At 36.8% G+C, this 26,881-nt stretch overlaps 4 protein-coding genes and 1 pseudogene across 9 annotated transcripts; 2 read left to right on the top strand and 3 right to left on the bottom strand.

Annotated features, from left to right (window-relative positions):
• The first annotated feature begins 328 nt into the window (after positions 1-328).
• Positions 329-3,146, top strand: LOC104717984 (cysteine-rich receptor-like protein kinase 11). Its single transcript, XM_010435627.2, has 7 exons — positions 329-1,291; positions 1,379-1,510; positions 1,615-1,736; positions 1,828-2,038; positions 2,124-2,361; positions 2,440-2,599; positions 2,685-3,146. Exons 1-7 carry the CDS (start codon positions 457-459, stop codon positions 2,991-2,993), a joined length of 2,007 nt encoding a protein of 668 aa, XP_010433929.2. The 5' UTR covers positions 329-456; the 3' UTR covers positions 2,994-3,146.
• A 134-nt stretch (positions 3,147-3,280) lies between these two features.
• Positions 3,281-6,228, bottom strand: LOC104717992 (cysteine-rich receptor-like protein kinase 10). 3 transcript variants are annotated; one of them, XR_015569283.1, is made up of 8 exons: positions 5,258-6,228; positions 4,902-5,042; positions 4,679-4,797; positions 4,417-4,589; positions 4,220-4,292; positions 4,055-4,145; positions 3,822-3,972; positions 3,281-3,748 (listed from the first exon to the last, which is right to left on the bottom strand). XR_015569283.1 is itself a non-coding variant. In XM_010435639.3 (7 exons), the coding sequence occupies exons 1-7, from the start codon at positions 6,063-6,065 to the stop codon at positions 3,431-3,433; spliced, it is 1,986 nt and encodes a 661-aa protein (XP_010433941.1). In that variant the 5' UTR covers positions 6,066-6,228; the 3' UTR covers positions 3,281-3,430. The 3 variants fall into 3 exon arrangements, 1 of the variants encoding a protein (XP_010433941.1); XR_015569282.1 differs by having other exon boundaries at positions 4,379-4,589; XM_010435639.3 differs by having other exon boundaries at positions 4,055-4,292; positions 4,379-4,589.
• A 6,702-nt stretch (positions 6,229-12,930) lies between these two features.
• On the top strand, positions 12,931-17,339 carry LOC104717991 (cysteine-rich receptor-like protein kinase 5). Of its 2 annotated transcripts, XM_087470708.1 has the most exons (8): positions 13,058-14,008; positions 14,077-14,220; positions 14,293-14,414; positions 14,557-14,767; positions 14,864-15,101; positions 15,184-15,337; positions 15,420-15,653; positions 17,256-17,339. In XM_087470708.1, exons 1-8 carry the CDS (start codon positions 13,096-13,098, stop codon positions 17,337-17,339), a joined length of 2,100 nt encoding a protein of 699 aa, XP_087326834.1. In that variant the 5' UTR covers positions 13,058-13,095. The 2 variants fall into 2 exon arrangements, with proteins under 2 accessions (XP_010433938.2, XP_087326834.1); XM_010435636.2 differs by lacking the exon at positions 17,256-17,339 and having other exon boundaries at positions 12,931-14,008; positions 15,420-15,976.
• An 85-nt stretch (positions 17,340-17,424) lies between these two features.
• LOC104717990 (cysteine-rich receptor-like protein kinase 8) lies at positions 17,425-21,317 on the bottom strand. Of its 2 annotated transcripts, none has more exons than XM_010435633.2 (7): positions 19,541-21,317; positions 19,225-19,377; positions 19,015-19,136; positions 18,704-18,914; positions 18,322-18,559; positions 18,091-18,241; positions 17,425-18,004 (listed from the first exon to the last, which is right to left on the bottom strand). In XM_010435633.2, the coding sequence occupies exons 1-7, from the start codon at positions 20,355-20,357 to the stop codon at positions 17,687-17,689; spliced, it is 2,010 nt and encodes a 669-aa protein (XP_010433935.1). In that variant the 5' UTR covers positions 20,358-21,317; the 3' UTR covers positions 17,425-17,686. The 2 variants fall into 2 exon arrangements, with proteins under 2 accessions (XP_010433935.1, XP_019086468.1); XM_019230923.2 differs by having other exon boundaries at positions 19,015-19,133; positions 19,541-20,402.
• A 2,405-nt stretch (positions 21,318-23,722) lies between these two features.
• On the bottom strand, positions 23,723-26,549 carry LOC104717989 (cysteine-rich receptor-like protein kinase 8; annotated as a pseudogene). Its single transcript, XR_015569285.1, has 7 exons — positions 25,691-26,549; positions 25,427-25,564; positions 25,217-25,335; positions 24,897-25,107; positions 24,558-24,795; positions 24,322-24,472; positions 23,723-24,238 (listed from the first exon to the last, which is right to left on the bottom strand). The product of XR_015569285.1 is annotated as a cysteine-rich receptor-like protein kinase 8 (transcript).
• Between the last annotated feature and the right edge of the window lie 332 nt (positions 26,550-26,881).

A 26,881-nucleotide genomic window follows, 5' to 3' on the forward strand; every position in this document is an offset into this window, starting at 1 on the left:
AAAACTCTCTAATAGTCATTTCACTATATTTACGTTTCTGATTAAATTCTCTAATAGTCATTTCACTATATTAGTCATTTCAATTACTAATTATTTTTTAAAGAACACAACCTCAATCCACCCTCTTCTTTTGGTATACCACATTGTTAATAAATAAAACAAATTAGTTTGATATCTAATTCTAAACAAATAAATTTTTATTGACTTTTATCATTGACTTTGACTATGATACTCGCTTTCATGACCGTGTGTCTGTAGTAGCAAATTCAAAGCATGTTATGTTATTTTGACAAAATAAAAATAAAAAAGGACCACTGTTTATCAAGTTAACAGTTGACGAATTCAACATTAGAAAATTTTGGAGAGAAACTTCTATGTTGTTGTTTAAAGTTTAAACTGGTAAGAAACGGACAGATGCATAAACACTAAACACAAAGATTTGGCTTTTACGATAATATGGAAGAAACAATGAAACAGAGGACTCTGTTTTCAGTCCTCTGTTTTGTCCTCATAAGCTTCGGTGGTTCTTCAGTTTCAGCTCAAACATGCAAGGAGAACAGGGGGACTTTCATACCTAACAGTAGTTACGACGTAAATCGCCGTCTCATCCTCTCTTCTCTTCCTTCCAACGTCACGGCTCAGGAGGGTTTATACTACAACGGTTCGATCGGACAAGAACCGAACCGTGTCTACGCAGTTGGGATGTGCATCCCAGGATCAACTTCAGAAGACTGTTCTGATTGTATCAAGAAAGCTTCTGATGAATTTTTAAAGAATTGTCCTAACCAAACAGAAGCGTATTCATGGCCAGGTGATCCCACGCTTTGCTATGTGCGCTACTCCAACACTTCTTTCCCTGGATCTGCAGAACTTGACCCGCAGTTCCTGCTCTTCAACACTGGAAATATCAACTCAAATCTAACAGAGTTCACAACAATATGGGAAGGATTAATGGCTCGTATGATTGCTACAGCCTCCGCAGAAAAAAGCACACCTTCTTCCAGTGATAACCATTACACAGCTGATTCAACAGCCTTGACACCTATCCGGAAAATATATGCCTTGATGCAATGCACGCCGGATCTTTCTTCTCGTGATTGTGAAAATTGTCTGCGACAAAGCGCAATTGACTACCAGTCATGCTGTGGTCAGAGGCAAGGAGGTGTTGTTATGCGGCCAAGCTGCTTTTTGCGGTGGGATTTGTATACATATTCCAAAGCTTTTGATAAAATTACGGTGGCTTCTCCCCCTTCAGAACCTGCAGGTGATCAGAACAACTCGACTGACAATGGTTAGTCTTCCAGCTGTGGAATATCTATTATGATTGTAAGCAGAATTGAAATATATGAGATTGTGTTTTTGTGTGTGTTGTGAAAAGATAACAAAGGAATCTCAGCTGGAGTTGTTGTGGCTATTACCGTTCCCACTGTTATTTCCGTCTTGATACTGCTGGTTCTTGGATTTATTATTTTCCGGAGGAGAAAACCATACCAAAGAGCTGAGATAGAATGTTAGTTTCTTTTTGTTTTACCTCTTTATTGTTTTCCTTTCTTCATTATCAGCATGTATTGAAGGGAAAAATCGGAACATAACTAATACACACGTTCTTTGCAGCTGAAAGTGATATTTCAACTACAGATTCATTGGTATACGATTTTAAGACAATTGAAGCTGCAACTAACAAGTTTTCAATGAGTAATAAGCTCGGTGAAGGTGGATTTGGTGCGGTTTACAAGGTAAGAAACTCTCTGTTTTCCATTTTTTAAAAGTTAATATAGGTTAATGGTAATAACTGATAATGTTTGTTTCATTCAATGGTATGTGTAGGGTAAGCTTTCTAACGGAACTGAAGTAGCTGTGAAGCGACTGTCGAAAATGTCAGGACAAGGCACAAGAGAGTTTAGGAACGAGGCTGTTCTTGTGTCGAAACTTCAACACAGGAATCTGGTTAGGCTTCTTGGTTTCTGTTTGGAAAGAGAGGAGAAGATTTTGATCTATGAGTTTGTCCCCAACAAAAGCCTTGACTATTTCCTATTTGGTATGGTTCCCTTCAATAGTGTTTTCCTTATTAGAAAGATCCTTCTTGAGCTTTGACCTGATTGATTGTACATGGAGATGTGCAGACCCTGTAAAGCAAAGCCAGCTAGACTGGACCCGAAGATACAAGATCATTGGAGGGATTGCTCGAGGGGTTCTGTATCTTCATCAAGATTCACAGCTCAGAATCATACATCGTGACCTCAAAGCCAGCAACATTCTCTTAGATGCATATATGAACCCAAAAATTTCAGATTTTGGATTGGCAACTATTTTTGGAATGGAGCAAACTCAAGGAAACACAAACAGAATTGCTGGAACCTAGTAAGTTCATAGTAGCTGACAACAAACAAAGTTCACTGAATTTTTTATTGCATATTAACGGAATTGTATGTTTTTCAGCGCATACATGTCTCCCGAGTATGCAATGCATGGTCAATACTCCATGAAATCTGACATTTATAGCTTTGGAGTATTAGTTCTTGAGATTATAAGCGGCAAGAAAAATAGCAACGTCTACCAGATGGATGAAACTAGTACTGCTGGAAACTTGGTCACTTATGTGAGCATATATCTAGTCCTCAACTTTCAACATTTTATCATGTTTACACAGATGACCAAAGGTTCTTTATTGTTCATTGTTTTAGGCTTCGAGGCTTTGGAGGAACAAGTCACCATTAGAGCTGGTGGATCCGACGATTGGAAGAAATTATCAGAGTAATGAAGTCACTAGATGCATCCATATCGCGCTCTTGTGTGTTCAAGAAAATCCAGAAGACCGTCCAATGTTATCAACAATCATCTTAATGCTCACTAGCAACACTGTCACTCTACCAGTGCCTCGCCTACCGGGATTTTTCCCACGTAGTAAGCAACTGGACCTGGTATCCGAGGGATCAGAGTCTGGTCAGTCTACTACTAGCAAGTCTTTGCCTCATTTAGTTCGTAAACAGTGATATGTTTTCCTAATCATATCTGAAAATTTAATTTTTTATTTCTCCATGGACATAAGATATATTGCATGTTTCTCTGTAATTATATGTTGTTAACTGTAAAATGCAATGGTCAGTACTCAGTTCTATAAGGAATAAGGATCGCTTCTTTGTCAAGTTCTTACAGAAGTAAAAACTGCAATTTAAGACAATATTTACAGGTTTAATTTTTTATACTCTTCAACCTGAATCAAATTCTCTGCTTTATCATTGTGTAAGCTTAATTTGGAGAAAAAAAAAACTGTTACGTCTTCGAGAAGAAACATGTAAATGGTATATATCTCATGCATGTTGTGGTTACAATTATACTCAAAATATTCTTTAACAAAACAACTAAAATTATTTTCAACACCAATAGATTCAGGAATCAGGCAGACAGGCATGAAGGTAATCATTCATCTTCAACGAGGATATAAATCTGTGATCGTTGCATCATCAACAGACCCTATAAGAGACCTGGTCGTTGAAAATGTATCAAGCGGGTCTTTTCCAACTCTACTCTGAAAGAAAAGACCTGGTTGCCTAGGTACGGGTAAAGTCATAGTGTTACTAGTGAGCATCAGAACAATGGTTGACAATGTTGGACGCTCAACAGGATCTTCTTGAACACATAAAAGACCGATATGCATACATCGAACAACTTCACTCCTTTGGAAATTATCTGCAATAGATGCATCCACGAGTTCTAATGGTGTCCCGTTACTCCAAAGCCTCCAAGCCTAGAATATAAATAGATCAATCAAACACTTACAACTAAAGGTAAATATGGAACTTGATTGGCTCAAAACTTACATATGAGACCAAGTCATGTGCTCCGTCTGTTTGGTAGAAGCTGCTATTCTTCTTTCCGCTTATAATTTCAAGAACTAACACTCCAAAGCTATAGATATCAGATTTCATTGAGTACTGACCATGCATTGCATACTCGGGAGACATGTAACCACTGTAACCCACAGCAAAAAATTATATTAACAAAAGAATGTTCAGAAAACTTGAACTTATGAGAAGTTACGAGGAAGACTTACTAGGTTCCAACTATTCGGCTAGTGTTCTCTTGGGTTTGGTCCAATCCAAAGATCCTGGCCATTCCAAAATCTGCAATTTTAGGATTCATATCTGCATCCAAGAGAATGTTACTAGCTTTGAGGTCACGGTGTATGATTGTGAGTCGTGAATCTTGATGAAGATACAGAATCCCTCTAGCAACTCCACCAATTATCTTGTATCGTCGAGTCCAATCCAGCTGACCTTGCTTTGCAGGGTCTGTGCATATTCATACAGTTAGCTCTAAAGATTTGCAACCTCAAGTGTCAAGAATCATTGAAACAATGCAATAAAATTCAACTAACCAAAGAGGAAAAAATCAAGGCTTTTGTTGGGCACATACTCGTACACGAGTAACCTTTCTTCTCCGTCTAGACAAAACCCGAGAAGCTTGACCAAATTTCTATGCTGAAGCTTTGCAACAACAACAACCTCGTTTTTGAACTCTACTTCGCCTTGTCCTGATGACTTTGATAGTCTCTTCACCGCAACTTCAGTCCCATCCGTTAACGTTCCCTGTTATTTATATCAACATCATCCTCTTATCCAAACGTGTTGGCTTAAACTTTCCAGAAAAGAAAACAGCTCAAGGGAACTATCGTTACCTTGTAAACCTCACCAAATCCACCTTGACCAATCTTATTACCCGCTGCAAAATCATCAGTTGCAGTTTGAATTTTTTTATAATCAAGCTGCAGTGAGTCTGCAGTTGAGATATCGTCTCCTGTTTCAAATGAAAGTCTTAGAAGGCAGGAAAAAAGAAGATGGCCATTGACATTAATCAATATTCAAAATCTAGAAAGACTGTGAATCATTTGAAATCTTTACCATCATATGCAGATGTTGTGTCATAATAACTCTTCTTTGCCCTTTTTGCAAGGATACAATAACCAGCTATGAAAAGCAGAACAGCCACTACAATAGGTACAACAATGGCTACCACTAACACAGTTGAATTCCCACCTTTCCCTGCTTTCCAAAGATCAGTTGCTTAAGATCAGACGAAAAAAACGAAACTTTCCCTATTAACATTGCTAATTTCAAGAAATCAGGGGGAAAGAAACAGAGGACGAAGACAGATTAGATCATGAAAGACACATAGCAAAGCGAAATTATGTCGAAAGGATGAAACTTTCTATTAAATTAAAAGTTAAAAAAACAGAGGAATAAGACAGAGCATTTACCAGTTCGAGGAGGAGCTGACACAGGAGGAGCAGAAACCGGCGGTGGTGAAGGTATTGTAATGGCGGATTCGTTGTAAAACGGGTAAAGCTCGTATCTTGAATTACAGCTGTGCATAATAAATCTTCCCCCAATTTTGTCAGTGGGTAATTGATTGATGTTCTGTTGAAGACAACTCAAACAGTCTTGTCTCGTCAGATCAGGAGTGCACTGAACCAGTCCGTACAAACTCCGCAACCGAGTAAAATTGGCTGTTCTTGCATTGAATTTTCTGGGACTGTTGGCAGCTTCAGCGGCGGCTTGGTTCATAGTGGACGCGACCAAGTCTTTGAATTGGTCAAGTTGGTTAGATGTAACGTTTTGGGTGTTCCACATAGTCACTCCTCCACCGGTGCTTAGGGTTGAGAGTATACTCTCGTTAGAGTATCTGAGCATACACTCATCGTAATAAACCACGACTTCTCTCTCCTTAGGACACCGATTTAAAGTGTCGTTGACGGCAAAGGTGACGCAGCGACGGCAAACTTCCGGCGACAAGTCACCACGGCAGAGGAAAAGCCCAGTGACCCTGTCGGGAGCTTTCCCGGCTGTGGCGTTTTGGAATCCGGTGGAGTAAGGTGCGTTAGGGGACGAGAGAGAAGACAAAACGGTTCTGAGATTGGTCAAGTAAGTGCTGTTTCTTAAATACGTCGTCGTATTGGGACAAATATGGTAGAGGTAAGTGTGATCTTGATTTTGAGAAGAAACTTTGAAGCGAGTGAGGAAGAAGAGAAAGCAAAGGAAGATGAAAGAGGCGCGAGAAGAAGACATAATTTGGCTTTTCTTGATTTGTTGTGTCTTCCTAATCAAGAAGCTTTTGGGAAGTGGCGATATATGAATCAATAATTTGATATGTTTTTATTGCGTGTCTCTCTTCTCTGTGGCTTAATGTAGATAGCGTGAAACAGAGGATGGTTATGTGAAAAGTGACGACGAAAAGTCTAAGGTCAAAGTAAACGCGTTTGTATTGAATTGTCGGGTCCAATCCAACAACTTGTGTTGAGCTCCCTACTAATTTAATAATTTGGGGAAAAATAATTTATGTAACTAGAAGAAACTATAGAACAAAAAAAAAAATGTATTCAATTAACATGATTATCAAAACATTTAACTCCAAATTTACGGTTTAAACTCTAAAAATATAAATTCTTACGTGAACTACACTCGATATGTCATTGCGGAGAAATAGACTTAGTCTATTAGACTATAGGTGGAGATATTTGAGGAGAAATAAAATGTAGCATGACATGATTACAAAGTTCAAACATCTTAATTACTAGTACAATTCAGATATATAGTATATAATTCTTTTTTAATATTAGGCTTAGATTTCTTTTCATAAAATGTCGTAGTATGTTTTTTTTTGTTGAATATATAGACTTGACTTTTGAAATCTTTGTTGACTCTTCTTTAAAGAAATACTCTGGGGCCGGAAAGTTGTATCGCTATGTTGAGAAGTATACTGACCAAATACGCTAGTTATTTATAAATTTAGCGAGACTAATTAATTACCAAACAAATTTATTCTTTTTTGTTTTCATAATACTTTTACTCGGGAGGGTTCAGTAACATAATAATATTCCACATGACGCCGTTCCATTTAATAATTACGAAATCTCATTCGTGATTCATGTTTTCACCCAATTACGAAATCTCATTCGTGATTCATGATTTAGTATGTTTTAAACAAATTTTCCTTTCTTCAAAAAAGAAAAAAAAAAAACGAATTTTCCTTTCATAAGCTCTATCGTCTAGTTGCAAAGTTCTTTGTCTATGAGTTTGTATAGATATATGGAAATTAATATTGATCGATTGCCCCTTTCTCACTTTGTTGCAATACAAATTTCGTTTAAAAAAAAGAGCATTAGCTACAAATAAGGAAGAATGGAAGAAAGAAAAAATGAAAAAAGGAAATATAATGAAAAACCAGATTTTTTGACAAAAGTAAAAATTTGGTAAATCTTTTATTTTTAGTTTATAGGTTCTCATGTCCAAGTACAAAACGGTAAAGACAGCGACGCTGTTCCGTAAGGTAATGCATGATACGGGCATATGAGAACTCCGTCATGACTTCTTCGTGAAGAAGACTTGACATAGTTAATCTGTGACCTATACTTTAGGGTTATACAACTTCGATCGATTGCCCCTTTCTCAAGTATTCGTCACTTTTATCAAGAAATAAAAACGTAATCAAAGAATCTGAGGAAGAAGAAATTAATTACTGTTTAAAAGACAACCCTAAACTCAAGAAAAACAAACAATTTTGGCACGAATGTAATAATACATATATAATGGAAGAAGCTAGAAATCTGGAAAGAACGTGAGGTAAACAAACGAGACGATGAGGAGGATGTGATAACTACAAACTAGAGGAGGATGTGATTATATATATAAAAAAACCTAGAGACTCGTATGAGGCGGTGGGATACACACCAAAGCCCTTTTATTTTTTCGGGCTAATTGAAAACCCTATATACAGTAAGCACAAATTTTAAGATTATTTATGGGCCTGCCTATAAGACCGTAAAGAGGACTGCGTCAATGCTCGTTTTGAACTTTATTTTATTTTCTGACTAAAATATAAAATTTATTTAAAAAAAAAATGTTTTTACATCAAGTGAAACATTTTGTAATATGCGTTGAGCAAATCATTAGTTTATAATAAAGTAGTGAAATAGTGGAAATCTTTAGGTTATCCTCAATGGAAGTTTTAGTGGAAAAGTAGAAAAAAAAATCAGAAAGAAAAGAAAAGAAGAAGAGCTCCTCTTGTTTAGTATACTCGATTTTATATAAGAGGTTGTGACGTGTCATCGCATGGTTGGGTGAAGAGTTTTATTGAAAACCATTTTTTTTGGCCCGATTGTATTCTTTTCCTTCCTCTCTCTCACACTCTCTCTCGAATCTCTTAATCGAAGGAGATTGAATTGGTTGGAATCGTTGGAGATGGAATCGGAGGAGATTGGAATCGAAAGCTACGAGACGAGCAGAGAGGCCAACACTATAAAAAGCAGGCTTTGATCTCACTACCTCCACCGTCGAAACCTGATCCCTCGACTGCTGCTCTTGCTCAAGCTTACGCTCCCGGTCAGGTACCATCCACGAGAGTCTCGCTTCTAGTTCTCCCTCCTGTTATATATACAAATCTCCGGTGAAATTAGTAGTATCTGATGATAATGTTTTGTGTGTGTGTGTTGGATCGTTTATGTAACTTATATCTGGATGCATCTTGTTAGTCAATAAACTAGATAATTGTATGTTATATATAAACGGCCTTATTGGTGTTTATATAGGATGCATCTTGGAAGAGTATCAACATGCTTTGCATGATCAAATTGGTGTTGTTTGTGTTGTTGGTTCTTTCTTTTCACTCTCAATCTTTGTCAAAGCAACATCCTACTATCGAGAGTCTGCTTAACCGTTTAGATTCTCTACGACCAATTTGGTATGTACAAGAATCAGCAGCTAAAGGTCTATTGCAAAGAATGCTTCTCACACATTTTCGTAGCTTTGATTTCAGAATTATCTCAAAGGTTCTTCCTTTTTTTATTCTATTCCAAGCTTTGTTTATTTCTAACTTGGATTTCAGGATTAAAGGCACAACTGGAGTTGAGATTGCTTCTGGCCTCCATTGGTATTTGAAGTATAAATTTAATGCTCATGTTTCTTGGGACAAGACTGGTGGCATTCAGATTGCCTCTGTTCCACAGCCTGGACACTATTGCCAAAATGTTGTTACATCTAGCTGTAAGGCATATACACGTCTTGGAATCAAACTTTTCTCATGTGTCAATGATTATGTAATGAATCACTCACGTCACATAGCTGCTCCTGCTTCTGCTTTCTTGTTTACTTCTAGATTCATATGTTTGGTGGGGATGGGAGAAATGGGAGAGAGAGATTGACTGGATGGCATTGCAAGGAATCAACTTGCCTCTAGCATTTACAGGGCAAGAAGTTATTTCAACTCCAGTTGTGGTAACGGGTGATAACATCTCTGCGTGGTAACGAAGACAAAATTCAATTTTCTGTATAAATGAAAGAACTCGGTTGGGTTCTTTTCAAAAGTTGTGCAGGATTATCTTTGTTTAGAGCCTCTTGCTCGTTGTTGACTGCTTCTATTTTATGACAATGGTTACATTCTGGTTTAGGGTAGTGGTGCCTTAGTAGCGTGCGTAGTTCATGAGTAAAAGTCTGGACTCATCTCCATGTTTGAACTGGTCCGATAGGGGGAAAAAAGTAAAATTTTTTGCTTTAGTTGTATCCTTCTGATGGTGATAACAACCCTCAACACATCTCAGATGGTGGCTCTGAGGATAGAACATCTGTTTGATGTTCTCCTCTATGCCAGACTCGTTGAAACAAGGATTAAGGATATGGAAATCTCCAAACACCGGGTACTTCTCTTTTATTTTCTCTGCAAACTTGTTTTTGATGATCTCATATGCAGGCTCTGCGAAATAACTTAAGGTTGTACCCGAATCAATGATGGTTCCAGCACCACCATTTGATGAGAAATTCCATGTTTCTTCACGTATGTCATCAAGAGTTTCACCGTCAACTATAATGGATTTGATCTGTATATAGTAAAATGACTCCACAGAGTTCTCCTTCTCGTTCACAGAAGAAGTAAAATTCAGATTTGTGTGGTTCAGCAAATCCTTGTCTTCTCCAAAGATCAACTTGCTTCTTACATTGTACTTCTATTGTAATTTTTTTACGTTTTGTATGTTTAGAAATTAATTAAATGCAATATTTTCCTATTTTTAAAAAATCTTAAATGTTTAAAGATTTATACTACTTCTATTCTATTTAAAAAAAAATTAATTTCAAAAAACTATATTTTCAAATATAAGAGACTCAAAATTAGATCTTACCATTGGAGGGGTTTTTTTTAATTAGAAGATCAAAGATTCTTATTTTTTAAATAGTAAATAATATATTCATTAAAAAATTAAACAGTATATAAGAGACTCAAAATTAAACCCTCTAATGATGATGTCCTTAGAGTGTGGCGAACCAAATCTCCAAACACTCTGCATATCTCCTGTCATCTTGCTTCCCAATGGATAAGATTCTGTTGCGGACATCCTTGTCTAACCATCGGAGTAGGTGAGATGCAGAATAATCTATATTGTTTTGTTTTTGATTATCGATCAGCGTATTACAATGGCAACACTAAGTTTCTAGTTTTGTGGCCACTGAGCCACATACATAGCTAATATACACCGTTGCTACTGTTATATATCCACATAAAACTGAGGTGAATCCATAAAATTTAAACAGTCATTTTTCATTGATTTCAAAAAAAAAAGAAAAAAATGGAACCACGTTTGTAGCTAAAATAGCCATATGTATTGTAGTAGCCACTGCTAGCCATATAATTCAGTTGGAAACTGTAATTTAGCCAGAAAATTATTTTAGGTTATTTGTATAGAAGTATCTAGAAGATCCTTGATCAAAGAAGATATTATAAATATATTATAGAGATTTGTGTACATCTTATATGATTCTATTAGTTAGATCCATTCCCAATATAAATGTGTATTTTTATTTACAATAATACTATTGTATTTTATTTACAATATTGATTGGAAGCACTTAAACGTCTCTTCTAGAAACTAAATGTTCAATTGGTTATCAATCATCAAGGCAGTTGGAGAAGGTGTTTGGAATGAGTGATTGGAGTTAGTGGAAGGAAGAGATGGCTGGAGCTGATTTTGAGTGGTTGAGAAAGTGAAAATCAACCACCAAAAAATTGGAGCGTTTGACAACATCTGTTGCAAACAAAGTGATCAATTTTTTTTTCTTTTTGCATTAAACATTTGTTCAAAATGGCAGGTTTATTAAAAAGAAGAAGATGATAACGGGTTTGTGATAATGCACATAAATAAATTATATCTCAATGGATTTTCAAATTGACCCAGTAAGCTTTATGTTTTATTAATAGTTTTGGTTTTATCAAATTTTAATTGTTTTACAAAAAAGAAAAAAAAACACAATTTCTTTTAGTGACAAATTGACTTGTAAAAACTTATAATTAGCCTAAGAGACTAAATTACAATTATTTTTTTAAATATTTTAGATAATTATCACAACCACTAAAAAATATGATTTTATAATTTTTCATGTTGTAAAATATAATGTCTTCTTCCATATTTTTACTATATAATTAAATTAGTTTTAAATTATTATAATTTTTAATATCATTCCACTAATCAACCGCTATAATGCTACCAATCAAACTAAATACTCAACCGTTCTCTTTTACCACACCATATTTTCTATCCGCTATCTTTAACCGCTATCTTTTTAACCGCTATCTTTACAACCGCTCGTAATTTTCTAACCGCTTCGTTTAAACGTGGTCACCAATGAGACCCTATATGGTATCATAGCAGGTTTGCTCCCGGGTTTAGATCTAACGATCAAAGTCGGTTTTTTTTGGTTAAGCCAAGTGCTTCCACATTCAAGTTCATCATGAACCTCTGAATCTAAGCTATCAAGTTTCTCCTAAGCCAAGTGCTTTATCTTTTTATTTTTCTTTATTTTGTTTTTAAAGGAAAAAAAATGTTTTTATCATTCAAGCTTCTTATATATGAGCCTATGAATCAAGTCATGTGCTTCTTTAAATTATTAAAAAAAAAAACATCTTATTTTCCAGTTTCAACCCATCGATGCTTCTACAAAAATTTATTTGTTACGTTTCAATTCAGTTTTTTTTTTTTAAATCTGTTTTATTGTTTTCTCAAGCTATAATGCTTCTTTCTATGTAAAAGATTATTCACAAAAATATATGTGTATCGTAATCACTGATTCTTGCAGTATTGGTCGCAGGTTTGTCTTGCAGGATCTTTGATTATTAAATCACAACCCATCGATTCCATTCAATTCCATAGGGTAATTGATATGTTTTTGGGTTGACTCATGCATATACAATTTTTTATTGAGTCAACCGTGGCGTAAGATAATTGCAAATATATGGCACGAAGAAGAAAATGTCATATATTGAAAATCAGATAGATGCACATTTGGAACAACCAATAAAGAAAGGATTAACGTAAAAACAAAAATATTAAGACCAAGTAATAAAGAAAGCGAAAAGGAAAAATAGTAACGGATTGAAAAGTCCGGTCAATTGATTGGAAAAAAGCTAGCAGAGCAACACTATCAACGACGACGACGAAGATTAAACAAAAATACCAAGACTCGTTGGCTGCTTCACAATCATTATCTTATCTTTTGTAAACGAAGTATCGTCTACTCCAAACTGTGTATATGACAAAATAAAGAAAACAAGAACATGAATGTAAAACATGCAGTCAATTACATTGATGAAAGTCATGAAACATATTTTTACTGCAACATATAAAGAAAACAAGAGGAACATCGTGTAACGTAATACAACTGGACAACTAGGGCTGTGAAGTAGCTTTTTATGTTTATTTATTAACCGTTCACTTATTACTTTTCCTGTAAGAAAGAAACCGTAGGTTATTTTATTTTTGAGTTAATTAGTTGACTGACAAAAACTGAAGAAGTGTTTAGGTATTAGAACATAGCTAATGAAATTCATTAAAAAAAAAAAGGTGAAAATGTTATTTTCTTTTTAAATATCCTTCTCAAAATATATTCAATTAATGCAACTCAAATTTAGACTGCGCGAATGAAGTTACACGTCAAGTAGAAGTCCTTTTTGTAGTTAAGCGTTGACGTGACTTGTAAGAAACTGTATAAGATTTACAAAGCATAGCACTCTTGATTTGAAAAAAGCCCAAAGGCATTCATCGCTAAGTGTTGGAAAATGTCTGCTTGTGGTTTTCTCTTCATTCTCACCTTCCTTACGAGCATGAGACCTTCTACACAACAACCGAAACCTGTTAGTTTTGATTGTCCTCCGGGGAGACATACTTACCTCAGAAACAGCACATATTTTTCCAATCTCAAAACCCTTTTGTTCTCTTTTTCTTCTGAAAAAAATCATTCATCCTCCAACAGATTCCTACGCCTTACAAAGGGACGAAACCCGGATATGGTTTTTGGACTTTACCTCTGCCGAGGAGACTTGTTGCCGGAAGTGTGCCGTGATTGCGTCAACTTCGCCGTCAAGGACATTTTGAGACAGTGTCCAAATGAGAGAGAGGCTTTGATTCATTACGATGAATGCATGCTGCGATATACTGACCGGGATATTCTCTTGGATCCTATAGCCACACCAGGAATCTTGATTATGAATCAACAAAATATTACGGTAAACGAATCAGAACAGTTCAATGATGAACTCCTTTCTTTAGTTAACGAAACTTCAGAGGAGGCTGCTGATAGCTCAAGAAAATTTGCGGTTAACAAGGGGAAATTCACATCGTCAGAAAACATTTATGTGATGGTTCAGTGCATGCCTGACCTGACAAGAAAGAATTGCTCTAGCTGTTTGCAAGAAACCATCAAGAAATTGCCTCGTGACAAAACTGGAGGAAGACTTCTCTGGCCAAGTTGTACGTTAAGGTACGAGCTTTACCCATTTTACAATCAAACCTTGCCAAGGTACGAGCAGTCAGCACGTTTAAGTCAAGCTCATACTCCTTCCCAGTCAGCACGTTTAAGTCAAGCTCCTCCTCCTCCTCCTACTCCTCCGCAATCAGAACGTTCAAGTCAAGCTCCTCCTCCTCCGCAGTCAGCACTTTCAAGTCAAGCTCCTCCTCCTCCTCCACAGTCTGGTAAGATCCTCTCTCTCTGGATTTGGGAAACTATATGCATGTCTTGTCTTATCAATGGTTTAACACAGGGAAAAATGGAAACTCAATCGTGATAATCATAGCAATTGTTGTGCCACTAGCTGTCTATATTCTTCTTTTTGCGGTTATTTCTAGCTTCCATGTGATAAGTTATAGAGTGAAGAAGGCTTATGAGACAGCAGCTGCAGATGATGGTAAAAAAAATCCTAAATAAACTAGTATTTGTTTACTTGGAAAAAGCTTTATGGAGTTTCATGATTTGGCAGATGGGGATGATATTACAACTGCTGGCTCATTGCAATTTGATTTTAATGCTGTTGAAGCTGCAACAGATAAGTTTTCCGAAAGTAACAAGCTTGGTCAAGGCGGATTTGGGCAAGTTTACAAGGTATATATAGTTGTTTAATTATTGTGTTCCACAAGGACCACACAGGGTAATGAATAATGATTTAGGTTTCAAATTATACATATATTTCTTTTTTCTTTTCTGTTTGTTAACAAATTATACATGCATATTCTATTCTTTGTAGGGCACATTCCCTAATGGATTACAAGTTGCGGTGAAGAGACTATCAAAAACATCAGGACAAGGTGAACAAGAGTTCAAGAATGAGGTTCTTGTTGTTGCTAAACTTCAACACAAAAATCTGGTCAAGCTTCTCGGATTTTGTCTTGAAAGAGAAGAGAAAATACTTGTCTACGAGTTTGTGCCTAACAAAGGCCTTGATTACTTCCTCTTTGGTCAGTTAATACTTCCTGATCCTACTGATAGTACTATTCATTAGTCGAACCCTTCATTCAATGTTGTTTGTTAACATTATAATTACCATGGTACAGACTCTACACTGAAAATCCAACTTGAGTGGACAAGACGGTACGAGATCATTAAAGGAATAGCTAGAGGAGTTCTTTATCTTCATCAAGATTCACGACTCACAATTATACATCGTGACCTCAAAGCGAGTAACATCCTTTTAGATGATGATATGAATCCAAAAGTTGCTGATTTTGGAATGGCAAGAATTTTTGGAATAGACCAAACAGAAGCCAATACAAAGAGAGTAGTTGGAACCTAGTAAGTTTTTTTCCCTTACTATATATATATTGCCTTTGTAGACCGTAACATGCATTAACTCAAGTTTTGAGTTTTGTCGTAGTGGCTATATGTCTCCAGAATACGCCATGTATGGCCAGTTCTCCATGAAATCAGATGTCTATAGTTTCGGGGTTTTAGTTCTTGAAATAATAAGCGGCAGAAAAAACAGCAGTCTCTATCAAATGAAAGACAGTGCTGGAAATTTGGTTACATATGTGAGTATGCGCCCTTAACACTTCCAATATCCTGCTTCGTTTAACAATGATTTAACATTTCAGTTATTAAAATGTTCACTAGACTTGGAGACTATGGAGCAATGGATCACCAATAGAGCTTGTGGATCCATCTTTTCAAGAAAATTATCAAGTAGACGACATTACTAGATGCATCCATATCGCTCTACTATGTGTGCAAGAAGAAGCTGAAGACCGTCCAACCATGTCAGAAATCAACCAAATGCTCACCACTAGTTCAATCCCTCTCCCCATTCCTCAACCACCTGGTTTTTTCTTCCGAAGAAAACATGAACAAGTAGGATCAGGAACAGGTCCGTCGACAGGTTCGTCTGTTCTCTGTTCCATCGACGATGTTTCCATTACTCAAGTAACTCCTCGTTGAAGACAAAACATTTTACAAAGACTAATAAGCAACGACAATGAAGAAAGATTCTTCTTAGTTAATTGTTCATAATTTTCTTTTAAGTGCCACTAATAGTAAATTATACAAATATTTTCTCCTCCTAATTCATCTTCGTTTCTCTTTCTATTTCCCATTGTCTCTTTTTCTGATCAGCTAAATAGAATAACAAATAATTTCACTTTAGTTTTTTAAAAATAATGATAATAATTTTGTCCGAGATGATGCATCATCATGCATGCCATTCTTTTAGTGCATTCTTGATAATATCAAGTCAAGATTTCTTAAGCTCTTTTCAAGGGTCCATCAGTGAATTGCATTTATATAGAGTTGGAGGAAGATTTCTTGTGTTGAGTAATAAATCAATACTCTTCTTTTTCTCTTGTAAATTGTAAATTTAGAAACTAACTTAGATAACAATAGAAACCAGAATCAACATGATGTTACAGAAGTAGCATTTTCCATGGACTTATATGTAAGATGGATATGATCGTTGGATCTTCAACTGAGGTTCTAAATGAGCGATCGAGGCATCATCAACTGAGCAATGAAAAGAACCGTCTGGATCGGTTCAACTCTTCAAGAAAACTCCTTTCTGATTTGACTTTCTCATCTTGTAAGTAAATAATGCTAAAACAAGTAATACCAAGAAGATAATAATTATCGTGGGAACAACGATTGCCACGACTGTTCCTGCACATGCCCGATAGAGGCAACAATTGACACAAAGCAACATAAATCATCTAATGGTTAAATATGTTTCAAGCCTTTTTAAAATCATGGGGCAACAGGTAGACAACTTACCTCTCTTGGTTGTGTTGGTCTTGTGGCCTAGGTAAGGCGGGAGAGATGTTGGGGTTTGAGCTGAAGGTGCCAAAGTAAGGTTAAAAGCCTGAGAAAAGGGATAAATCTCCCACCTAAAAACACAGCTGGGACGAAAAACAATGCCACCTTGCTTCACATGACAACATGATTGATAGTCTCTGACACTTTGACTTAAACATATGTTGCAATCCCTTAGTGATATGATTGGAATGTATTGCATTAATGTGTTTATATTCTGGATTGATGACAAAGGTACTGCTTCAGCTGCATAGTACTTGCTTAGTTCTTGAGATAATAAGTGGGAGGAAGAACAGCAGTCTTTGTCAAATGGATGGTAATGTATGAAACTTGGTTACATATGTGAGTGTAAACAGTTTTAGTAATCTTGATATTTTCTGTTATACTTTACAAGTTACCAATGTTTTGAAGTGTTTAAATGTTTGGTAGACTTGGAGATTATGGGGCAGTGGGTCTCCACTAGAGCTTGTGGATTCATCCTTTCGTGATAACTATCAAAGAAACGAAATTAGTAGATACATCCAAATCGCTTTATTATGTGTCCAAGAAGATACCTTAGATCGTCCAAACATGTCAGCAATCGTCCAAATGCTTACTACTAGCTTGATCGCCCTCGCAATACCTAGACCACCTGGGTTTTTCTTTGGAAATAAGCATGAACAAGCTGGCCCATCCATGGATAAGTATGCTCCCTGCTCCATCGATGATGCATCGATTACTTCGGTAGCTCCTCGTTAAAAGACAACTCAGTTCACAAACCATACACAATCGCTAGTTTTTTGTTCATATACAATCTAGGAGAATGCTTTGTGGTCATGGTATATGATATAAGCCCTCCCAGTTTTGAGTTAAAAACAAACCACGTAAGGTTTTATAAAATTCTTAACATTGTTTATTTGACCACATTATAAATCATGTTCATCACTTTACCATGTTTTTTTTCCTCTGTTTCCAAATCAAATGGTTTAAGATAATTGGAGGTATTGGTTTTAACACACCAAATCGAAACTAAACAATAAACAAGGTTGATCAAGTCTAGAAATATGTAAATATATATGCTTCAAGCATCAAGGTTAACATCATATTTAGCGAGGATATAAATCAGTGATTGATGAATCGTCAATAGAGCCTGACTTGTCCGTGGTAGATTGATCTGAACCATGCAGGTTCTTTTCGGGTCTACCTTGAATGAAAAACCCTGGCTGTCGAGGCAGTGGTAGAGTCACAGTATTACTAGTGAGCATCATGAAAATGGTTGATATTGTTGGACGCTTTACAGGATCTTCTTGAACACATAAAAGACCGATATGGATGCATCGAACCACTTCACTATTATGGCAACTATCTACTATAAGTGGATCCACGAGGGCTAATGCTGCTTTGTTATTCCAGAGCCTCCAAGCCTAGAATATCAATTTATAAATCAGTTCTAGCTAACATTTCTTAATGTAAGGTAGGAGTGGTAAATATTGATTGCCTTAAAACATACATGTGTGAGCAAGTCTTGTGCGCCGTCTGCCTCGCCGAAGCTGCTATTCTTCCTACCACTTATAATCTCAAGAACTAACACGCCAAAGCTATAGACATCAGATTTCATTGAGAATTGGCCATGCATCGCATATTCAGGAGACATGTAACCGCTGGAATCCACAACAAAAACATTAGTATATATGTTGACAAAATAATGCTCAATTTATGAGACGTTGAGTGGAAGACTTACTAGGTACCAACTATTCTGCTTGTGTTATCCTGTGTCTGGTCCAATCCGAAGATCCTAGCCATTCCAAAATCTGCAATTTTTGGATTTATATCCACATCTAGGAGAATGTTACTCGCTTTAAGGTCACGGTGTATAATTTTGAGCTGTGAATCTTCATGGAGATATAGAATCCCTCGAGCAATTCCTCCAATGATCTTGTATCGTTGTGTCCAGTCCAGCTGAACTTGCTTTGTAGGTTCTGTGCACATCCATGAGTTACAGTTAAATAAAGATAAGTAACCCTAACTTTCAAAGAATGGCTAAAGAATCATTGAAACAAAGCAAAATTCCAATATCAAGGCCATGACCAAAGAATAAATAATCAAGAGTAAATGCAACTGACCAAAGAGTAAATAATCAAGGCTTTTGTTTGGCATATACTCGTACACCAATATCCTTTCGTCTCCTTGTAGCGAAAACCCTAGAAGCCTAACTAAATTTCTGTGCTGAAGCTTTGCAACTACAACAACCTCGGTCTTGAACTCTGCTTCACCTTGTCTTGAGTTTTTCGACAATCTCTTCACCGCAACTTCTTTCCCATTTGAAAATGTACCCTATCCGTTTCAAAATTTTAATCAGCATCATCTCGTTATTGCTTGACAGAAAATATCAATAAAAAAAGAACTCAAAAGAACTAATAATAATATAGTTTACCTTGTAAACCTCGCCAAATCCACCTTTACCAATCTTATTTCCTTCTGCAAAATTATTTGTTGCAGTTTGGATTGTTCTATAGTCTAGCTGTAGTGAGTCTGCGGCTTTCATATCATCTCCTACTGCACAATAAAATGTCTCAGTAATCAAAAAGGAAGCAGATGAAAGACATTAATCATATCCAACTAAGATTGTTTAATAGATCTTTACCCTCAGAATCAGATGGAGGTGCTGTGTCATAAGTCTTCTTTTTCCTTTTTGCAAGGAAACAATAACCAGCTATTGAAAGTAGAACAGCCGCTATAATAAGTATAACAATGGCTACCACTAACAAAAGCCTTGATTTTGAATTCAGACCCTTCCCTGCTTTTTAAAGATCATTGGCTTAAGATCAGATAATGGTAGACAGAAGTATTAAAAAAATACAAAATCAATCGTAAGGACAAAACTTTCCCTATTAGTCTTACATGCAAATTTTAAAAAAAAAAAAACAGAGTAGAAAACAGAGGAAGGAGAAAGAGTTAACCAGATGATGAAGGTGATTTCATCGGAGGAGTAGCCACCGAAGAGCCCAACGGTGGGGGTGGTGGTGTTTGGATGGCGCTCTCGTTGTAGAACGGGTAAAGTTCGTACCTTACACTACAACTCGGCCAGAAAAGTCTTCCTCCAATTTTTTTAAGCTCCATTCCATCGATGCAACTTTGCAAACAGTCTATGCAGTCTTGTATTTTAAGATCAGGAGTGCACTGAAGCAGCCCGTACAAAGTCTGGTATGCGGTCAATGCGGTCTTTACCGTAGAGAATTTTCTTGCACTGTTGCCTGCTTCAATGGAAGCTTTCCTCGTCGCGAACGACACAAAACTTATGAACCCGTCTATTTGATTTTGAATAGAAGAAATATTATTAGTGTTCATCATGAGTAATCTTCCTTCGTGCGTAACGGTCGAGAGTATACTCTTGTAAGAGTATCTGAGCATACACTCATCGTAATAGATCACGACCTCTCTCTCGTTCGGACACCGAGTTAAGGTTTCGTTAACGGCAAAGGTGACGCAGCTATGACATACTTCCGGCGAGTAATCTCTGCGGCAAAGGAAAAGTCCGGTGACCCTGTTGGGGGCTTGTCCTACCGTGGCGTTTTGGAATCTGGTGGAGTAAGGGACGTTACGGGAAGAAAGAGATGACAAAACGGTTCTGAGATTGGTAAAGTAAGTGCTGTTACTTGTGTAAGTTGTCGTATTTGGACAATTGTGATATATGTAATAAGGATTTTGAGCAGAAGCTCTGAAGATAGTGAGGAATGAGAAAAGGAAAAGGGAGATGAAAGACACCAAAGAAGACATGTTTCGACTTCCTTAAGATTTGAGTTTCACATAATGGAGCTCTCTTATTTATAAACTGAAATTTTTTATTTTCTCTCTAACGTGAAGTAGACGACGATAAAGTCAATCAAAGTCAACAAGTCAAAGTAAACAATTTTTTTCTCTTTTTTTTTTTTTTAAATTGTCATTTTTTTTAGCTGATTTTAATGTGAAGAATATGTTTTGTTTTTTTCATTTTAATCAACAAACAAAAAAAAATTACTGGAAAAAGGCTATGATTTTAGTTATCGGATCAGTGATCTAAATATCATATGTGGAATATGTGGCGTTTAGTGGAGTTTGCTTTTAAAAAGATCTAAGGAAGATGAGAGAGAGAGTGATCTAAGTCATATTTTTAGTTCTTTTGGAAAAAATGACTGAAAATCTAATACACAGTTGTAAAGCACTATAATAGAAATTCAAAGGTTATTTTTTAGATGTGTACTTTTCCGTTGAGCGTGTTGATTGGTTCTGAAGCAATGAATGAAGGATAGAAACTGATTCAGCTAGGGTTGTGAAATTACTAATGTTTTAAACTTTAACTGTTCGTTTGTTACTTGTCTGGTACGTAAGTTTAACGGTGCTGTCTTATTGACATCCATATTTTATAATTCTCTTCATCTTTTTTTCTGCTTATCGCTTTCATATGTTTAGCCTAACATTTCAATAACAATTAAAGTTGATGTTACTGGTGTAGTCGGCTTTGACGTCCAAGAAATTGTATTGATTATTAAGTACGCAACAAGAAAGAAAAAAAAGTTTGACGTGCTGGATGGTTTTCAAAATTTTGATTCGTTAGTAGTTTAGTACTTATGACCCAGTAAAGATAAGAAGAAAGAGAAATGTCTCCTTAACTACAGCAAAAACAACACGCCTACTGACATTTACCTTTGTCGTGGGTCGTGACATCGTTAGACTCGTACGTGGGTCTGGTTATTGTACATAATTGCTAGGAGACTAATTAGCTCGATGCATTCATATATTGGGCTTTTGTGTTCAATTTGTGAAGTTGTGATGCTCACTATGACTTAACAACGGAACCATGACTTTATTTCTTCAATAATAGTAGACTGTGAGGATAATTGTTGCTTTTGGTCCCTCATCCCCTCACAGCCGATTAAAGATTCATATATCTAAAACTTGAACATAACACATGATGACACAAGAGAATTTGATCAACGAGTTCCCGGCCTCTAACCGGTACGTCTCGGGTGGAAACCGTCTCCCACAACTTCCACTATATGAAGAGGTTACACACACCACTAACTTGTGATGTTCTTTTGGTTTACAGATTTTGGCACACAAGAGGATACAAGAACAAGAACACAACAAAAAAGGAGAAAACTTCTTAAAGAGGAACCCTACAAGAACACAACAAAAAAGGAGAAAACTTCTTAAAGAGGAACCCTCTTTTCTTCTCTTTCTCTAGAACTCTCTTTGATGTCTTGTCTCTCACCTACCTCCACTTTCTTGATCGATGAAACACACTTATATACATGTATGCATATGGACCAAATCATTTCCAGGATCTTCTTCTCCTTTCCTTAATGCCAATTTCGACTGGCCCATTAAGGCCCATTTGTTTTGTGTTTGTCAAACCCAACAACAATCTCCACCTTTTGACAAAACACAAACTCCCTCGACGACATCGACCTCTGAAACCAACCTCTTCCTCTTTCCCTGTTTGCGAAACCAAACTTCACCGGATCGCCACCTCCTCCGGCGAACTCCGGCCATCTCTGCCTCCTTATCCGGCGAGCATCTCTTCTCCGACGGCAACCAGTTATTAATTTTTTTTTTCTTTCACCGAGCCTCCACCTGTTTCACGGTATCTCATAATCAGTGAATCAAGACATCATCTCCATATCTCAACTTCGGTTCGATGAACCATGAATCACCACCATTTTCACTGGCAATCTCTTTCAGTTGCGATCACCGGCGGAGCTCTCCTCTTTCCTCTTCGGTAATTTAATTTGTATAACCCGAGACATCAACTTTGTTTTTTATCCATGCCTCTTCTCCGAGCTGTTCCGTTTTCACTGGCGAGTCACGCCATTGCCGTCATCGTCCAGCTCAGGTACCCTCTAATCTCTCCCTTCCTCGTTGTGTTGTCAGCAACAATTAGAGATTAAATTCTTCTAATTTCCAGATATTTTGAAATTCAATTTCAAAACTCAAATTATTTCAGGTCAAGTGTTTCATCTCTTCTCTGATGAAACTTTCCGGTGAGTCCAACCAGAAATTCCTCTAAAAATCTCAGGTACATCTTATCTCTCTCTTGTCTCTGCTTGTGACTCTTAGAGATTAGGATCTTCTTACAACTTCCAGAAATTTTGAAACTTAAATTTCCACTTCGAAACCAATTTCAGGTTCTCCGACAAGCTTCACAGCTTCTCTAACGAACTCCACCATGCTTACTCATCTGATACTCAGGTAAGCAGTTTCTCTTGCCCGTAGCAGCTCCATCTCAATTTCTGGATTTTACTTGAGAAAACCTTAATCCTCCTTTTATGTTTTTGTTTCTCCATGGAAGTGACTCTACCTGAACAATTGCTTATGCCTGAACCCTTTAATAGGCAGCTCTACCTGGAACCAATTACTCTCCATCATGGTTTCACAACCTTTTCCAGGTAAATTCTTGTGACAGCTCATCCAATGACTTATGATCTTCAAGCTTTTATAGAGACTAACCACCCCTTTTCTTTGTCACATCTGTCCTGCAAGATCACGTCACAAACACTAGGACTGCTTCTTTAACAAGCACTGCAGCCTTCACCTGTTAAGACACCCTGGTGACCCTTCTCAAGCCGGATCATTTTTTTCTTTACGTCTCTTTCAATTTTTAGAGACTCCATGAAACTCTGACTTCAGTTTCATGTCTACTCTCACAGCAGCTCCATTGTTGAACAGCCTAGGTTCTTCTTTCTCCTTGATGACTTCAGGTAATCTCCTAACCATGAATCATCCTCCTCTCTCTAGCTGCTGGAGTGTTTCCCCTTTGAGCCACCAAAATCCTTACTTGGATTTCCTGAATTTTCATCACAGAAACTCCACTTGGAATCAGTCTCCAACTCTCGACAACTGATTCTCCAGTCTCCACAAGTAACCAAACTCCTCTTATCATCGGTCACCCTTTCTTGGCTCATACTTTCAAATTCAAGAACTAACAATGAAGAACTAAATTGTTGTTCTGCCTACAGGTAACTCCCTTAACCCTCCTAATCTCCTTTTATGGACATAGTTTTATTTTTAATTTCCCAAAGCTGACTTGTTTCTCTGTTCTTCTTCCTGTCAGCGTATAATGTCGATTGGGGTTATTGTATCTTATATAATATAACAATGATAAATTTGGATTTTGAAGTTATTTTTAACTAAAAATGAGACCAAAATACAAATGGTTGTAACAAACCAAATCAAAACTCAATAATAAACAAGGTTGACCACCTATACAAATATCAAATATGTAATAAATACATGCTTAAACTTGATTTCAGTAATGCCAGTTAATTCAAGCACGAAGGCTAACACCATCTTCAAGGAAGATATATATATCAGAGATCAATGCATTGTCATTATATACTGGAACTGACTTGGTCGACGTACGTAGATTGATCTGAATCAAGCGGTTCCTTTTCGGGTCCACTTTGAATGGAAAATCCTGGTTGTTGAGGCACTGGTAAAGTAATAGTATTACTACTGAGCATCACACAAATGGTCGACATTGTCGGACGCTGTACCGGATCGTTTTGAACACATAAAAGACTGATATGTATGCATCGAACCACTTCACTCTTCTGGCAGTTATCTAATATAACTTGATCCACAAGGTCTAATGCTGTTCTGTTACTCCAGAGCCTCCAAGCCTAGAATATCAATCTATCAAACAGTTCTAACTAACATTCCTCATTGTAGGAGAGGTAAATATTGATTGTCTTAAGAAACTTACATGTGTGACCAAGTCTTGTGAGTTGCTTGTCTCGTCAAAGTTGTTATTCTTCCTACCGCTTATAATCTCAAGAACTAACACTCCAAAGCTATAGACATCAGATTTCATTGAGAACTGGCCATGCAACGCATATTCAGGAGACATGTAACCGCTGGAATCCATAACAGAACTTTAATATGTTGACAAGATAATGTTCAACCAAATTCAACTTGTGAGAATTGAAGTGGAAGACTTACAAGGTACCAACTATTCTGCTTGTGTTCTCTTGGGTTTGGTCCAATCCGAAGATCCTAGCCATTCCAAAATCCGCAATTTTGGGATTCATATCCGCATCCAGGAGAATGTTACTTGCTTTTAGGTCACGGTGTATGATTGTGAGCCGCGAATCTTGATGTAGATAGAGAATTCCCCGAACAACTCCTCCAATGATATTGTATCGACGAGTCCAGTCCAGCTTAATCTGCTTTGAAGGGTCTGTGCACATCCATGAATTACATAAAAATCTTAAGAATTACAACCCTAATTTTCTAAGATGGCTTAAAAAAACATTGAAAAAAACAATAAATGCAACTGACCAAAGAGGAAGTAATCAAGACTTTTGTTGTGCATATACTCGTACACCAATATCCTTTCTTCTCCTTGCAGCGAAAACCCTAGAAGCCTAACCAAATTTCTGTGCTGTAGCTTTGCAACTACAACAACCTCCGTCTTGAACTCTGCTTCACCTTGTCCTGAGTTTTTCGACAATCGCTTCACCGCAACTTCTTTCCCATTTACAAATGTACCCTATCCATTTTTATCACCATCATCACGTTACCCAATGTGTTGCAAGAAAAAGGTACATAAACCTCAGGAGCAGGTAATTAAGTTTAGTAATAGTAAATTTGTAGTATACCTTGTAAACCTCACCAAATCCACCTCGACCAATCTTATTATTCTCTGAATAATCATTTGTTGCAGCTTGAACTATTCTATAATCAAGTTGCAACGACTCTATGGTTGTTATATCATCTCCTGATGCAGAATAAAAGAGCTAGTAATCATGAAAAGATGCTTATAAATGGAATTAATCAAATCCAATTAAGATTGTTTAATGCATCTTTACCCTCAGATGCAGGAGCTGTGTCATAAACCTTCTTAGCCCTTTTTCCAAGGAACCCATAACAAGCTATGAAAAGCAGAACAACCACTATAATAGGCACAACAATTTCTGCCACTAACATATTTGAATTCCCACCTTTCCCTGCTTTCCAAACATCATTTGCTTAGTCGAAATTATGTAAAAAAAAAACGAAGGTTTCTGTTTTGGTATTATTGCTATTTCCAAGAAATCAGGGCAAAAAAACAGAGGTAGTAAAAAAATGTTTACCAGGTAGTGAAGGAGATATCACGGGAGGAGTAGACACAGGCGACTGTAGCGGTGGTGATGATGGTAGTGGTGGTGGTGATGGTGTTTTAATGCCGGTTTCGTTGTAAAACGCATAAAGCTCGTACCTTGCAATACAACTCGGATAAAGAAGTCTTGCTCCAATTCGGTAAAGAGACATTCCGCCGACCGAATGTAGCAAACAGCTCCTGCAGTCCTGTATTGTTAGATCAGGAGTGCACTGAAGCAGCCCGTAAAAAGTCTGAAATTTGGTCAATTCGTTCTTTATCGTATATAACTTTCTAGAATTTTTGGCTGCTTCCATGGCAGCTTGGTTCATCGTGGAGGACACCCAAGCTATGAACCGTTCTATTTGATTTTGATTAGAAGAAATCTTATTCGTGTTTTGCATGAGTAAACGTCCTTTGTACGTAAGGGTCGATAGAATATTCCTGTCAGAGTATCTGAGCATACACTCATCGTAATAGAGCACGACCTCTCTCTCATACGGACACCGAGTTAAGGTTTCGTTAACGGCGAAGGTGACGCAGCTACGACATACTTCTGGCGAGTAATCTCCTCGGCAAAGGAAAAGTCCGGTGACCCTGTTGGGGGATTGTCCCGACGTGGCGTTTTGGAATCCGGTGGAGTAAGAGGCGTTACGGGATGAGAGAGAGGACAAAAGGGTTTTGAGATTGGTGAAGTAAGTGCTGTTCCTTGAATACGTTGTCGTATTTGGACAAAAACGACTTAGGTAAATAGGATTTTGAGCAGAAGCTTTGAAGCTAGTGAGAAATGAGAACAGGAAAAGGGAGATGAAAGGTACCAAAGAAGACATGTTTCGACTTCCTTGAGATTTGAGTTTCACATGACGGAGCTCTCATTTATAAACTGTAGTTTTCTTTTCTGTCTGATTAACGTGAAGTAGACGATGGTTTGTGACGACCATAATTTTTAAAAAAGTCATTTTTATTAGGAAGTCAAAAAGTAATTAAACTGTGATATCTCCTTCACTACCTGGTAATTAACCCATCTAACTCTCACATTTTATGAGTTACTTTAGTAATTAATCTCATATCTTTATATACAATATTTTTATAAAACTTAATTAAACTGTATTAAACTTCATATTTTTAAATCATATATTTATATACAATTTTTTGAATAGTATTTTTATACATTATATTTTAAATC

The sequence above is a fragment of the Camelina sativa genome, chromosome 10, assembly GCF_030686135.1.
Source record: "Camelina sativa cultivar CO46 ecotype springtype chromosome 10, ASM3068613v1".
Taxonomy (NCBI): domain Eukaryota; kingdom Viridiplantae; phylum Streptophyta; class Magnoliopsida; order Brassicales; family Brassicaceae; genus Camelina; species Camelina sativa.